At 41.0% G+C, this 14,778-nt stretch overlaps 1 protein-coding gene across 3 annotated transcripts in view; it reads left to right on the top strand.

The window, feature by feature from the left end:
* Window positions 1-4,555, top strand: part of ABCD4 (ATP binding cassette subfamily D member 4) — a 30,131-nt gene extending 25,576 nt beyond the window's left edge. The window contains exons 18-19 of one of the 3 annotated variants that reach the window (XM_077123044.1): window positions 93-208; window positions 319-4,555. In XM_077123044.1, coding sequence (XP_076979159.1) covers window positions 93-208; window positions 319-387 — 185 coding nt within the window. In that variant the 3' untranslated portion in view covers window positions 388-4,555. The remainder of the gene's footprint in view (window positions 1-92; window positions 209-318) is intronic. The other 2 variants (XM_077123042.1, XM_077123043.1) reach the window with 2 other exon arrangements.
* Window positions 4,556-14,778: the final 10,223 nt, after the last annotated feature.

Here is a 14,778-nt window from a genome sequence, read left to right as displayed (position 1 = left end):
GATCCTAGCTTGCAGTGAATATGGGTTGCAGGAGAAGCAGAGGTGGGCAGTGGGCAGAACTTTGGTCTCTTCCCACTGTGTCCTGCCCTCAGTGCTTGATGAAGCCACAAGTGCACTGACTGAGGAGGTGGAGAGTGAGCTTTACCACATCTGCCAGCAGCTGGGGATGACGTTCATCAGTGTGGGACATCGGCGAAGCCTCGAGAAGGTGTCCCTGCTCATGAGGATGGCCTGGGGGGGATCCCAAAGGCTGGGGAGTGGGAGTGGCAGAGGGGTCAGGGGCCGATGGCCTCATCTCTGCATGGTGGTGTCTTGCAGTTTCATTCCTTGGTCCTGAAACTCTGTGGAGGAGGAAAATGGGAACTGACCAGAATTGAAGTGGAATGAATGGAAGAACAAAGATGGCTACCGGGGCGCAGCCACCCTCTGGGCCGACCAGCGGTTCCCAGGAGACACCAGCAGGACTGAGGGGGCTGGGTGAGCCCAGCTTGCTCACAGGCCCTGTGCGGAGAGCGCAGGTGGCAGAGGGCTCAGCCCAGGACTGGGCCTCCCGGGGACGCTCCATCCTCGCCATGCTGACTCCTGCCACCTCCGCATACCTGAAGTGATGATGATTTACAGGTTACTTCACATCATGTTTTCGAAAGAAAAATTTGAAAGTGTGGGATATGTAAAAAAATAAGGGGTCAAAGTGGAAAGAGTATTGGATATGGAGTCAAGAGATCCAAGAATCTCTTACACTTAAATCAGTGAAATTTTGCAGCGATGGGTTTTAACTTTAACTAACCATTTAAATTTTTATAACGCTTTTTAAAAGACAAGTTAAAAATAAAAATAATTCACTTTTTCTCTTCTCTCTTCTCAGTGTCTCCTCTACTGTAGAGTGATCTTTTTAAATTGTATCTGCAGACTTGTATTTGAATCTGCTGTTTGAGGAGAGGAAGCAACACTTTGCACTGCCCTGTAAGCTTCTACTCGTGGTTTTCCAGTTCTCTCCGCACCTCTCCCTTCCCGTCTGCCAGTTGAATTGCCGGTGCCGCCAACCCCTAGAGCCCCTCTGGTTTTCTTGTCTTAACCCCAAAGGAAAATAAACCCCTTCCCCTTGGTTAACTAAAATAGGGCCGGGGTTGTTCAGATGTAATTTGTACTAGTGAACAGCGAAAACAAACTAAGCAGGCAAAACCTAGAAAGCACAAAAGCATGAGATGAAAACTTACAGAGCCCAGAGAGGTTACTCAAGAATAGCGTTCCCCAAAGTTTAGCTGTCTCCATGCTATCTGCATGATTCTTGGCAGATCTGTATACCATTTATTATTTATTTAATGTTTCCCTTAAATCAACTCACTTTTGAAATTGTACTTTTAAAAGCAATTTTACACTTGACATAAATAGAAAATAACTGTAAAGATAAATACAACGAAAGCCAAATAGTCTTATTAAATGGTATCTAGACACTGTTGCCACCAAAAGCTCTGAGACTGAAGCCTGCTTGTTTTGTTTTCTCATGTACCACCCTAAGTGTGGTACATTTGTTGCAGTTGTTGAAAGAAAAATTTTGTAATTGTATTATTAATTATACACCATGATTTGCATTGGGGTTTACTGTTTTAGTTGTACAGTCCTGTGTTTGTTTTTTAATTTTTTTCTTCTAACATGTATACAGCCTGAGGCCTGCTCTTTTTAAAAAAATTTATTTATTAATTAAAAAAATTAACAAACCAAATAAAACATCAACATATATAATCAGTAATTCACAATATTATCACTTAGTTGCATATTCATCATTTCTTAGAACATTTGCATTAATTCAGAAAAAAATAAAACGAACACAGGGAAGAAAAAAAAAGATACCTATCATATCCCTTACCCCTCGCTTTCATTGATCACTAACATTTCAAACTAAATTTATTTTAGCATTTGTTCCCCCATTATGTATTTTTATTCCATATGTTCTACTCGTTTGTTGACAAGGTAGATAAAAGGAGCATCAGACACAAGGTTTTCACAATCACACAGTCACATTGTGACAGCTGTATCATTATTCAATCGTCCTCAAGAAACATGGCTACTGGAACACAGCTCTACATTTTCAGGCAGTTCCCTCCAGCCTCTCCGTTACATCTTGAATAACAAGATGATATCTACTTAATGCATAAGAATAACCTCCACGATAACCTGTCGACTCTGTTTGGAAAGGCCTGTTCTTTTTATAAAAAAGAAAGTTAACTGTGTTACGGAAGAGTTGAAGACATATTAGCACTCAACTGAGATTTATCTCAATAAAATTAGAAAGATGGAACAAGAATTGCAAGGAAAATAACTTTCTCACTGTAAGAGCTCAGGTTATTTAATGCCTCGTTGTTACCACTTAAAACCATCACAGGTGTGGGGGTGGGAGTTCCACACTTGGGGAAATGCCCCATCTGGCTAGGCTGGCATGTAAGCCTTGGGACCTGCTCTACCCTCCAGGGTGCTATGGTGGATGGAGCTGTGTACCCCAATTTGAACGTGTTCTTGGCCTTGGTTCACCTCCTGGTGGGTGTGGACCCATATAAAGAAGATCTTTTCAAAATGTTACTCCAGTTAGGGTGTGGCCTTACTGTAGCAAGTTGGGCTTTAATTCAGGTTACTGGAGTCCTTTATAAACAGAATGAAATTTAGACAGAAAAAAAGAGAAGCCATAGGGAACAGCCAGAAGCCGAAAGTCAGTGGAACCTGAAAGAGAGGAGAAGACACTGCCATGTGCCGCGCCATATGACACAAAAGCCAAGGCACCCCAAAGATCGCTGGCCAGCCAGAAGATGCTGACCCTGAAAGGAAGCAAGCCTTCTATCTCTGAAACTGTGAGTCAATAAATTCCTGTTGTTAAGACAACCCATTGTATAGTGTTGTTTTCGCAGCCAGAAAACTAAAACGGGTGCTAGCATAGTCTGTCGGGTGCTGATCTGAGACAAATGCCAATCTTCAGGTATGCAGCAGGTCAGGTCCAGTGGTGTTTACATCCCATAAGTAAAACCTTGTTAGGGAACTATATGGTTTTAGTACTGGAAAGGCCCAGACTGCCCTTTAATCACAGAGTTTCAGGGTTGGAAGGGACCTTTAAAGTTGGGTCTGGTACAGGTACCTGTCCTTGCTTGAATTCTCAACCACATCCCGACAAGTGGTCAAACACCTGGCCATGGGTAGTCCCCACCCTCAGACAGCTCAAACTGAAGAAATTTCTTCCAGGTTAAGGGGAAGCCTTTCTGTCTAAAGTTCTCCCTGAGTTCCACCCCTTGGTCTTGTGTTAAATTGTGCATTTGGAGTATTGAAAACTCCCTCTGTGGTTTAATTTCTATACTTTTATCGATGTAGTGGAAACTCACCCCAAGCTTTTTGATGGCAACATTTCCGTGACTTATCGAAGTCCTGCTGGCTCCCTCAACTCCTAAACCTTTTTTCCAATACTGCCACTAACAGATCAATTCGGAGACCAAGCTTGGTCCCAACTCAGCGTCTTTGTTTTTGCATTTGCATCTCCTGGGTCATATTCCCAGTGCTTTTCACTTAACACCCAGTGTCTCCCTCTCAGAACCTCTGCCTCAGTTCCCTCAGAAAGCTGTTCTTACAGGCAGATTCTGCACCTTTATCCATCACCCACCTCAGAGGTGGAGATTACTGAGAAGAATCAATACTAACCTACATGAAGAAAAGTCAGGACATGTGCCCTTAGTATATAATAAGGATAAAAAATGCTCCTTTTAAAATGCACCATGCATCAGCTAGGCAGATAATTTCCCAAACTGACATCCTTTTCTGCCACCCAGGGATCTACACATACCCAGGTAGACGATACATAGAAATGTCCTTATATGCCTCTCATTACTCTTCTGAAGAGTCCTGGGGCCAAAGGATAGGGCAGAAAAGTCATATTTCTTCTCCAAATACGTGCTCCCATAGCAACTTTTCAAATCTTAAAGGCACCTCAAAACCTTTAGGAAAGGTTTTGCAAAACTGGACTTAGGATCTTTCCCCGAAACTTTTGCTAGTGTCTCCCTGAAGGTGAGGGGCACCACTGTCCACCTAACTGCAGGAGCCGGAAATCTAGGGGTTTTCCTGAATATACCACCCTCATCCCTTTACCCAACCCATCCCAAGTCCTGTCGGTTTTACATTAAATAGATCTTCCATCCATCCGCTTCTCTCCACCTGCTTGAATCCAGTCTGGAAGAAGCTCAGGAGACTGGTGAGATAAAAAAAAAAAAAAAAAACAGGAAAAATCAAAGAACAAGAGGCTTGGTGATGGTTGGACTCTGAAGAAAGAAATGTTAGGAGGCAGCATGAGCCCCATCGTTTGGGGAATGTTAAGTAATGTGTAGTTTAGCTACACTATGGACTCAAATACAGCCACTGAAAACAAGGCACACTAGTTATTTATTCAACATTTACTGAACATGTATCGTGTGAGAAGTGCGAGTCTAGATCCCAGGGAGAACGAGGTAGACCTGCTGCCTCCCCTGCTGGAGCTTACATTCTAGGTGGATCTGAGGCCTCTCTGAATGTACTGTCTGTTGGGGTAGAGGGGGAGTGAAGAAGCATTTGCTATGGAGTATGCTAAGTGAAGGGCTCTGGTACAGGGACTGCCAGAGTGCCTTGAACAAACGGGAGAACACCCAGTTCATGGGGGTTGAAGGGGCGAGCAGAGAAGGCGTCTCAGAAAAAATGATATCTCAAACAGGCTTGAAGGAGTCACCTCTGCAAAAGAGTAGGGGAGAGTGTGTGGAAAAACATTCTAGGGAGAGGGAGAGCCTGATAGAAATCTAGAGGTGAACAAGCACAGCCCTTTGAAGGGAAGAAAAGAAGTTGTGTTTAGTTGGTATATTGAGCCAGGGGAGGTGTCGGGGGAAAAAGAGGACTGGAAGGTTTACGTGCCCTTCCAAGAAATTCCCTTCTGACTTAAGTGCCATGAGCAATAAACTAGTTGGATTTTGCCTTGTGGACATGGATCTCTGAATGGTCTGCCAGAAAGCTTAGAACCAAATTTTACTTCAACCATAATTTGTAATGGTCATTGGAGCATGCATTTAAAACTTTTGTATTCATTTTATTTGTTAGTGGGTTTTTTCCCCCATTTCTACCTCCTTTTATGTTATGACAACTTGCATTTGTCCTTAGAGCTGTCTTGAATCCTTTCTGGGGAAGACGAAGGAAGAGAATTTAAAACCCCAGTCTGGCCTGAGAGATTAGAGGAAATCCACTCTTCACAAGGGGGCACCTGGCCTCAGCAGATTTTCTCATCACAAGTGCTTGAAATTATAGACGGCAACTTTTAGAGGCCAAGTTACTAGTGGCAAAAGCATTCAGAATAGCCATTTAATCATTCATTTATTCAGCAAACGCTGTATTTATTGAACATTGACCATGTGACAGGTGCTGTACTAGGCCCTGGATATGCTGATAGACTCAGCATCTGTTCTCAGGGGGGTTACATTCTAGATGATCATGAAGACATAGCAATAACTTAGTCTGAAATATGGAGGGGAAAAAACACAGAATTGAAGGCGTGTTTTGTCTATGTAACCTGAGTATAACTGAGTCATGCTGTTTTTTTCTTTAAAGTTAAATTCAGCACACCGTAGAATTGCTCCTGAAGACAAATTCAACTCCAGAAGCACCAATGAACATTGATTTTGACAGAAGCTCTCATGGGAAATTGGCGTGTGTGTGTGTGTGCTATCAAATATGACAGCAAAATTCCCTAAATTTTCTCTTTAAATACATCAGTCAATTTAGAGCAGTTGCCACATCTTTAGATTCATTTAACAAAGGTAACAAGTACCTATTATCTCCTAATTCTAGACTTTGGGAATAAGACAGTGAACGAGAGAAGCCAGGTCCTTGCTCTTTCTGAATCCAGGGAGAAGGATGGGATGAAAGAAATAACTGAGAGTAAAGAAATTAGTAAAAATATTTACTGATATTTTAGGTAAATAAGCATTGACTCTAAAATTCAGTAATAATTGGGAATAATTTGAGAGTTAAAAACAAGGCAAAACTAAAATGCTAGACACTACTATACAATTGGAAGTGATGATGAGAGTTAAGGCATTGTTTATTGTTTGGAAGGAGGGTAGAGACAAGGACTAGCTTTAGAGTTTCCTAAATTTGCAAGGTTAAAATTAAGAGTAATTGCCCTCCCCTTCTCCCTCTGTCAGGACCAAGAATTCCCCGGTGAACTGGCACGGCTGCCGTGTGGTTGGGACGATACTGAGGAGTTGGTCTTTGTGGTTGGTAAATTGTTTATGCATGGAAAATTGAACAAATGAGTAAATATATTGAAGAAAACGGGAACCATATGCCTCACTTTTGGAAAGGAACTTACAAATACGGGAAAAGGGTAGGCTTGAATAAATTCAAAGATGTTAGATTAGACTTGGAGATATCGATAAGAACTCATGACTTGTAATATATATAGCTAGATATAAAATACAGAAATATGTGCACATATAAATATGTGTGTGTGTGTTTCCCAACTTTGTCCCTCAAGAACAATTACAATTACAGCCCAATAGCAATGAACAATGAGCACATCTAGTATCCAGATCTTGGTTTCTAAGTACCTTCTCCACTAAAAAGAAATAGGCAAGATTCAGGCAAGAATTATCAATGGGTGTTAAAACCAATGGTTAAAATTTGATGAGGGATAGAATATTTACATAGTCTCAAAATATCTTCACATGAAATGCTTATTAATCAGTAAGCCTATAGTACTCATTGATTAACTTTACAGTGAAGAACCCTGGCAGATACCATATCTGGATCAAGAGATAGAAGTTAATTCACCAGGAATGGGACCACATGGTTCTCTGGGAAGGGCAGAGCTCCACTCCTATGATATTTCTGCAAAAAAATAGATTCAGATTATGCAACCTGAATCTAATCTTGAGGAAATGTCAGACAAACCCAAATGGAGAATATCCTATAAAGCAGCTGCCCAAATACTCAGAAATGTCAAGGTCATGAAAGGCTAGGAAAGACTGAGCGACTGTTCCAGACAGAAGGAAACGAGGGAGACATAACAACTAAATTCATTGTGTCGTCCTAAATTGGATCCACAACTTAGAAAGGACATTATTGGAATGATCAGCAAAATTTGAATAGGGTCTTGGTTAGATGATAGTATTGAATCAAGTTGATTTCTTTGTTATATTATAATTAGGTATGAGAGTATCCTTGTTTTAAGAAAATGCATACTGAAGTATTAAGGGGTACTGGGCCATCATGTACTCAACTTACTCTGAAATGGTTTAGGAAAGAAATGTAAAAATAGATGTAGAATAATAAGGCAATATGGTAAGTTGTTAACAATTTAATTTTTTAAAAAAACCACACAATTGCTGTTCAAAATTAAATTAAAAGTACCTATCAAAGGAATAAGTTCTTAGCTAAAACCGACTGCCATGCTAGTTGTACACCTGCCAGCCTTTGGGAGAACTTCTGTTCTTCCTGCCATAATTGCAACTAGCCTGAAACAAAAGGCTCTTAGAAAATGCATTTAAATGTTTTCATTGCTGCTCTACCCACCAAACACATACCACAGATCACACCCTTCCCCACTTGACACTTCTGAATGAAGAGACTCAGAAATGCAAAGGAAAGTGGAGGAGGTAGGAAGAACAAAAAAACATGGCCCAGAGAGGGTAAACATTTGGTTCAGAGACACATGGAGTATCTATGGGGAGCCTCTTCCCAGGAGGGGATTGATAAGAATGAAGTAGAATAAATCCAAGCAGATAACCTAGTATCAAGATTGGGAGGACTATTTCATTGGGGAAGGGGTGGGGCAGTGAACACTAGCAGTGGGCAAAGATGCAAAAAACGTGAAAGCTTAGGAATTAATTCTGTTGTTCACATTTTATAGCTCTTTAAAAAGAGCCTCGGAACTGCAGGGCAAAAATGATTGACTAGGGTTCATGAAAAAAATTCTGCTAAGAAAAACTAGAGAGGAATAATACATAACAAAAACTAGTTCACTGTTGTCTTTTTATTTCTTTTTCTGAATTGATGCAAATGTTCTAAGAAATGATGAATATGCAACTATGTGATGATATTGAGAATTACTGAATATATATGTAGAACGGAATTATATATTAATGTTTTTGTTCTTAATTTTTTAAATCAATAAATAAATTTTAAAAAAAGCTAGTTCAATGCATGACTGAACTAGAAAGCAAGAAAGGGAAATCCATAAGTATGAAAGCCAGGACAGTGATGTGGAGATGTGGGGTCAGGAGACATTTGGCTAGGAACATGAGTTTTAAATGGCCATTTGGGGATAAAAGACCGCCTCACGTGAGCACTGGAAAGAACACTTAAATATTTAAGGAAAAAGAAAAGTTTGTTGTGTTCAATTACAAAACCCACAAGTGGACGATATATCCTGAGAGTCAGCAAATGCAACCAATAGAAGACAGAATTACAAGGAGAAATTGGCAAATCCACCAATCCTAATTGAAGTTTTTTTTCTTAAACAATACCTCTCTCCCAGTAAATAAAACAAAAAATGAACAATAAAAAATATTTGAGTGGCTTAACTATCTAATAGCTACATTATATAGAATATCGCACCCCTAAATTATAGAAAACATACTATACTTAATCATACATAGAATATTTACAAAAATTAGCCATATATTAGTTCAAAGCAAGTCTCAACATATGCCAAAAGACCAAGAGCATACAAATGAGATTAGAAATCAATAACAGGAATAAATTCTTCCTCCATAAAAGCCTCATGTGTTAAGAAATTTTTAAACCTTAAAAGACCCAGCAATCCCAACTTCTAAGATATATATATATACTCAAAAGAATTGAAAGCAGGACTAGAAGGGATATTTTCATACCAGTGTTCATAGTGGCATCAATCAAAATTGCCAAATGATGAGAGCAACCCAAGTGTCCATCAACCGATGAATGGATAAACAAAATGTCATATATACATACAATGAAATATTATTCAGCTTGAAAAGGGATGAAGTTCTGATACATTCACAACATGGATGAACCTTGAAGACATCATGTTGAGTGAAATAAGTCAGACACAGAAAGGGCAAATATTGTTTGCTCTCACTAGAGGAAGCAAATTCATAGTCAGAAGCTAGAATACAGGCTACCAGGAGCTGGGGGTGGGGGGCAGGGGGCAGGCATGGGGAGTTGATGTTTACTTGATACAGAGTTTCAGTCTGGGACTGTGGTGGATTGAACTGTGCACCCCAGATTGGACATATTCTTGATCTTGTTCCACGTTCTGGTGGGCGTAGACCCATTATAAATAAGGTCTCTTCCAGGTGTTACTTCAGTTAAGGTGTGGCCTAAGTGAATCGGTCCGGCCTTACTCCAGATTACCGGAGACCTTTACAAGCAGAGTGAAAGTCAGACAGAGAGACAGAAGCCACAGGGAACAGCCAGAAACCGAGAAAGAAGACGCTGCCGTGGGCATTGCCATGTGATGGAAAAGCCATGGAACCCCCCAAATTGCCGGCCAGCCAGAAGAGACCAACCCAGGAGGAAGCAAGCCTTCTAGCCTCGGAAACCTTGAGGCAATAAATTCCTGTCATTAAGCCAACCCATTGTATGGTATTTGTTTTACAAGCCAAGAAACTAAAACAGGGGTAATGAAAAGTTTTGGTAATGGATGGTGGTGATGGTAGCACAACACTGAATGTAATTAACACAACTGAATATATATATTTGAACATGGTTAAAAGGGTAAATTTTAGATTGTATATATGTTACTAGAATTAAAAAGCAAGCATATTATGACTGTACAGCACAGTAAGCCCGAATGTAGTCTATGAACTATAATTATCAGTATAATTATAATGGTATTATCAATTGGAACAGAGGTACCAGAACATGTTTGTTATTTCCTGATGTTAATGATAGGGAAAATGGTGTGTGAGGAGACTGTATTGGAACTCTGTTTCTTCTACATGATTTTTCTGTAACCTACAACTTCTCTAATTAAAAAAAAAGATCAGTTAACAAACTGCTTCCCCCAACAACAACAACAAAAAATAGAAGGAAAGGAAATTTTTAAAATAACAGCAAAAACTTACAAACTTGAAATCAAGAAGAAATGGAATTTATTGCAAACCATATCAACATCTCATTGGATCGTCACAACAGCCCTGTGAGATATTATTATTACCGCAGTTTTATAGATGAATGTATTTAATACTTGAGGATGTTGAGAGAGTAGCAGATTCTGTGCTTAAACCCAGGTCTTCTGGCTCCCTAACATTCTTGCATTTCTAGGCTGCTCTCCAGGGATTGTCACTCCAGGCTGTGGGCCTTGCAGACAGGAGTGGTCCGCAGATGAGGAAGGAGTATCTCTGCCTGGCTCCCAAATCTCCTCCATATCTCACTCTGCTACTCTGCCCTTCTTTCCTAGAATGTGGCTCCTTCATGCGTGGAAACTGTAGGTGGCTGAGTTGTAGGACATTGTGGAAAACAAAATGTAGGATAGAGGAGAGAGACACTTTTGTTGGAGGATGTGGTTGTCCTTTGAACATTCTCTTGTATCTGTTGGTGTTAGCTCAGCGCTTGTTTTAATGTTTTCTCGTCCATGTATGTATGTATTCATTCATCTGATTTCTATGTTGCATCTCATCTGCCAAACTCTTTATTGGCTGAGCCTACACTTGGCTTTTAATAATTTGTTTCTACTTCTGTTCAGGTAAAAACTTCTCTGGTCCACCCTCACTGGGGCTGTGTGGAGAAAAGGAGGTGAACTTTTCCTCTTCTTCCCTCTCACCTCTGAACCCACCGTGGTCAACCATCTCCTCTCTGGCCTCATGAGCACTAAGCAAGGTGTGAGGTGAATATCAGCCTGGTGGGTGCATAGGACAGCTCATGCAATTCTGTGGCTCAGCAGAGGCCTCCCTATCACTCCCTGGGCCCTTCTTGTGACAGAGGCTCCTGAAGGCAATGCCTGGCCCTGCCACGTTGGGAACAGACCCATGGAACTGCATCAGTTGGGCCCCTGGCTCAGAAGCCAGATGTGGGGGAGGGGAGGAGACTGACAATCCATGAGAACAACTAGCATTGGGAGGTATTGATCTGTAGTGAAAAATTAATGGAGATTGGGCCTGCTCAGCTACGACTAAGGAAACTTTATTGCTGCATGAGTTGAGGAGCAGCTTGTGAGCTTTGTGTCCTCCCTTGTGAGGACACAAGGGAGACCCAAAGAAGAAATAAAAGATGTGATTGTACTGTGATCCACTGATTGTACACTTTGGATAATTATATGGTATGTAAATATATCATATGTATCAATAAAATTGCATTTTTTTTTAAAAAAAGAAGAAATAGAAGGCAAGGAAACACCAGGGCACAGGTAGAAGCAGTTGAGGCCAGTGTCTGTTGACCCATTCTCAGTTCCACAGTGCGTAGGTCTTGACTGCCTGGATGATCTCGGCGAGCCTTGAACTGGGGCATTCAGTAAGCAGAACCCCTGGGGAAAGAGACAGCTGGCTCAGAGAAGCCACCTATTGTTTTTCCTTTTTTTAAGTAAACTTTTTTTTTTTTTGTATCAATTTACAAAAAAATTGTGAAGATAGTACAGAGAGTGTTCATAAACTCCAGTTACCACACAGTTGAGCTCTTGCATTAGTATAGAACATTTTTCACAACTGATAAGCCAATGGTGATACATCATTATTCACTAAAGTCCACACTTTTATTTTCAGATTTCCTTAGCTTTTCCCTGATGTCCTTTTTCTGTTCTAGGACCCTATCCAGGATAGTAACTTACATTTAGGTTCCTGTTTGTTGTGACAGTTTCTCAAACTTTCCTTGTTTTTGATGACTTTGATAGTATCAAGGAGCATTGGTCAACTATTTTGTAGAATGTCTCTATGTTTGGGTCTGTATGATTTTTTTTCATAAATACACCTAAGTTATGGGTTTTGGGGGTGGAAAACCAGAGAGAACTTGCCAATCTCATCACATCATGTACATAGATATACTTAAATCAACATGGCTTATCACTGTTGAATTTGACTAGCCATTTCTCCCTTGTTTTCTCCACTGGAAAATTTCTCCCCCACACCCTCCTATACTTTACTTATAGGAAGGAAGTTACCATGTGCAGCCCACACTTGAGAAGTGGGGACTTATGATCCACCCCTTTGAGGGCACAGTATCTACATAGATTATTTGGACTTCTCCTGCACAGGAGATTTGTCTCTTCTCCTGCATTTATTTATTCATTCATTCATATCAATATAGACTCGTGGATATTTACTTTATGCTTTGGGTTATAAACCATTACCATTCTATTTTGTTGCTTGAATTATTCCAGCTTTAGCCATTCAGTAGCACTCTTGTCCCTTCAACATATACCCATCATTGTGGGTTTTTTTTCCTTTTTGGGGGTGGGGGCACTTCTTTTCTTTCTGGCACTATAATATGCTCCAGACTCATCCTGAATATATCCTGCTCCAGCCCTAGAATCAGTCATTTCTCCACTGTTCTACCCCTAGAGTACCACTACCCTTAATTGTAACAGCATCAATTAAGTTGTGCCTGTTTTTTTAACTTTACATAAATGGAACCCTACAGAATGTGCTATTTTGTGTCCAACTTCTTTCACTGAATATTATGTTTGTGACATTCATCCATGTTATTGCATCTAGTTGTAAATCAGTCACTCTCATTGGTGCATAGTATTTCACTTTGCAAATATGTAATCATTAATTTATTCATCCCTTTGATGGACATGTAGATAGTTTCCAACTTGGGGCTACTACAAATAATGCTGATATATGAATATTCTAGAATATGCCTTTTGGTGAACACGTGTATACCCATCTATTCACTTTACCTAGGAATGTAATTATATGTATTCAGCTTTAGCAGTGTGCTGGTTTGAAAGGATGTATGTACCCTAGAAAAGCCATGTTTTAATCAAAATCCCATTTTGTAAAGGCAGAATCATCCCTATTCAACACTGTATGCTTGAATCTGTGCTTAGATCATCTCCCTGGAGATGTAATTCAATCAAGCGTGGTTGTTAAGCTGGATTAGGTAGAGATGTGTCTCCACCCATTCAGGTGGGTCTTCATTAGTTTACTGGAATCCTATAAAAGGGGGGACATTTTGGAGAAAGAGAGATTTAGAGAGAGCAGAGCAGAACAACATAGCCACAAGAAGCAGAGTCCACCAGCTGGCAACATTTGGAGATAAAGAAGGAAAATGCCTCCTGGGGAGCTTCGTGAAACAGGAAGCCAGGAGAGGAAGCTAGCAGATGACACCTGTTTGCCATGTGCCCTTCTAGATGAGAGAGGAACCCTGGCCATGTTCACCATGTGCCTTTCCAGATGAAAGAGAAGCCCTGACTGTGTTCACCATGTGCCTTCTCACTTGGGAGAGAAACCCTGAACTTCATTGGCCTTCTTGAACCAAGGTATCTTTCCCTGGATGCCTTAGATTGGACATTTCTATAGACCTGTTTTAATTGGGACATTTTCTCAGCTTTAGAACTGTAAACTTGCAACTTATTAAATTCCCCCTTTTAAAAGCCATTCTGTTTCTCGTATATTGCATTCTGGCAACTAGCAAACTAGAACAAGCAGATTCTACCAGTTTTGCCAATTTATATTTTCATCTCCAAATAGTTACAAACATAAAGTATATGACAATCTGAAATAGACATACCTGTGAAATAGACAAATATATTCTAGGCATTAGGAACAATAACTGGCTACTGTGTATTCTCAACTTTGAAAATGTCTCTCCTCTTGATAATTCCTCTGTGTCAAAGGCTCAAAAAGGCCTGTGTCAGGCTCCCACCTTCTTACCCCATTGCAGATTGCCCTCCAGAGAACCCTGGTCCCCTGCCCATCCCTAACTCTGACCATGGGGTAGGGGCAGGAAGGAACCATGGTATCTTTCCTTGAAAAGAAATAGCCTGGGTAAGGTAGAAAACAGGGTTCTGATAACACTTTCACTTACCCTCACTTACTGTAAATCAGACTGCTGCTCCTTCAGCCCAAATGCCTCATTTTGCAGATGAGAAAATAGGCTTGGAAAGGTTGTTAGTGTTACAAGTCAGCTGATGAGTGGCCGGGCCTGAAGGAGAGCATCAAGGCTCTCCTGGTGCTAGCCCAGGGCTCTTTCTACTTGACCATGTGACCCATTGAAAGAAGCCTAACACTTTCCTGACACTTTTGCCACACTCTCCCCTCTGTACCTGCTTTCTGCAAGCCAAAGCCAGTAAGTTTCAAGAAAATTCTAGCTGGAAATAACTAAGGACTAGTGGTCTAAAGGCCATGTAGACTCCTTGCCCTGGCTTCCTCCATGCCCAGACCAGGTCTTCATGCGGGACTAAGGTCTGGGCTCTGGTTTCCTGGAAGCTGGGCCCCAAGTGGTATATGCTGTGGCCTTATCCAAGCAAAGACACAATAGACCACTGGGCCCTCTGCTCCCAGGGCTGCTGACAGCACACACAAGAAGCATGAGGACAAACTGCTAAGTTGACAACAGGAAGAGAGAGCCAGGTGTAAAGGGAAATCAGGGGAGAGGGACTGGGCTTCTGCACAGTTGCCAAGTGTCAGGGGTCAGGCTCATGTGTCAACTTGGCCAGCAGATGGTGCCCAGTTGTCTGGTCCAACAAGCGCTGGTCTGTCTGTTGCTATGAGGACATTTCATGGACTTAAATCATGAATATGTTGGCTGGTTGTGTTGGTAATCGGCTAAGGGGAGTGTCTTCTGCAATGAGTGATGCTTAATCTAATC

This window comes from Tamandua tetradactyla, chromosome 12 (genome assembly GCF_023851605.1).
Source record: "Tamandua tetradactyla isolate mTamTet1 chromosome 12, mTamTet1.pri, whole genome shotgun sequence".
NCBI lineage: Eukaryota > Metazoa > Chordata > Mammalia > Pilosa > Myrmecophagidae > Tamandua > Tamandua tetradactyla.
The sequence above is the reverse complement of the archived record's forward strand: the minus strand, read 5'-3'. Positions and strand labels throughout refer to the sequence as shown.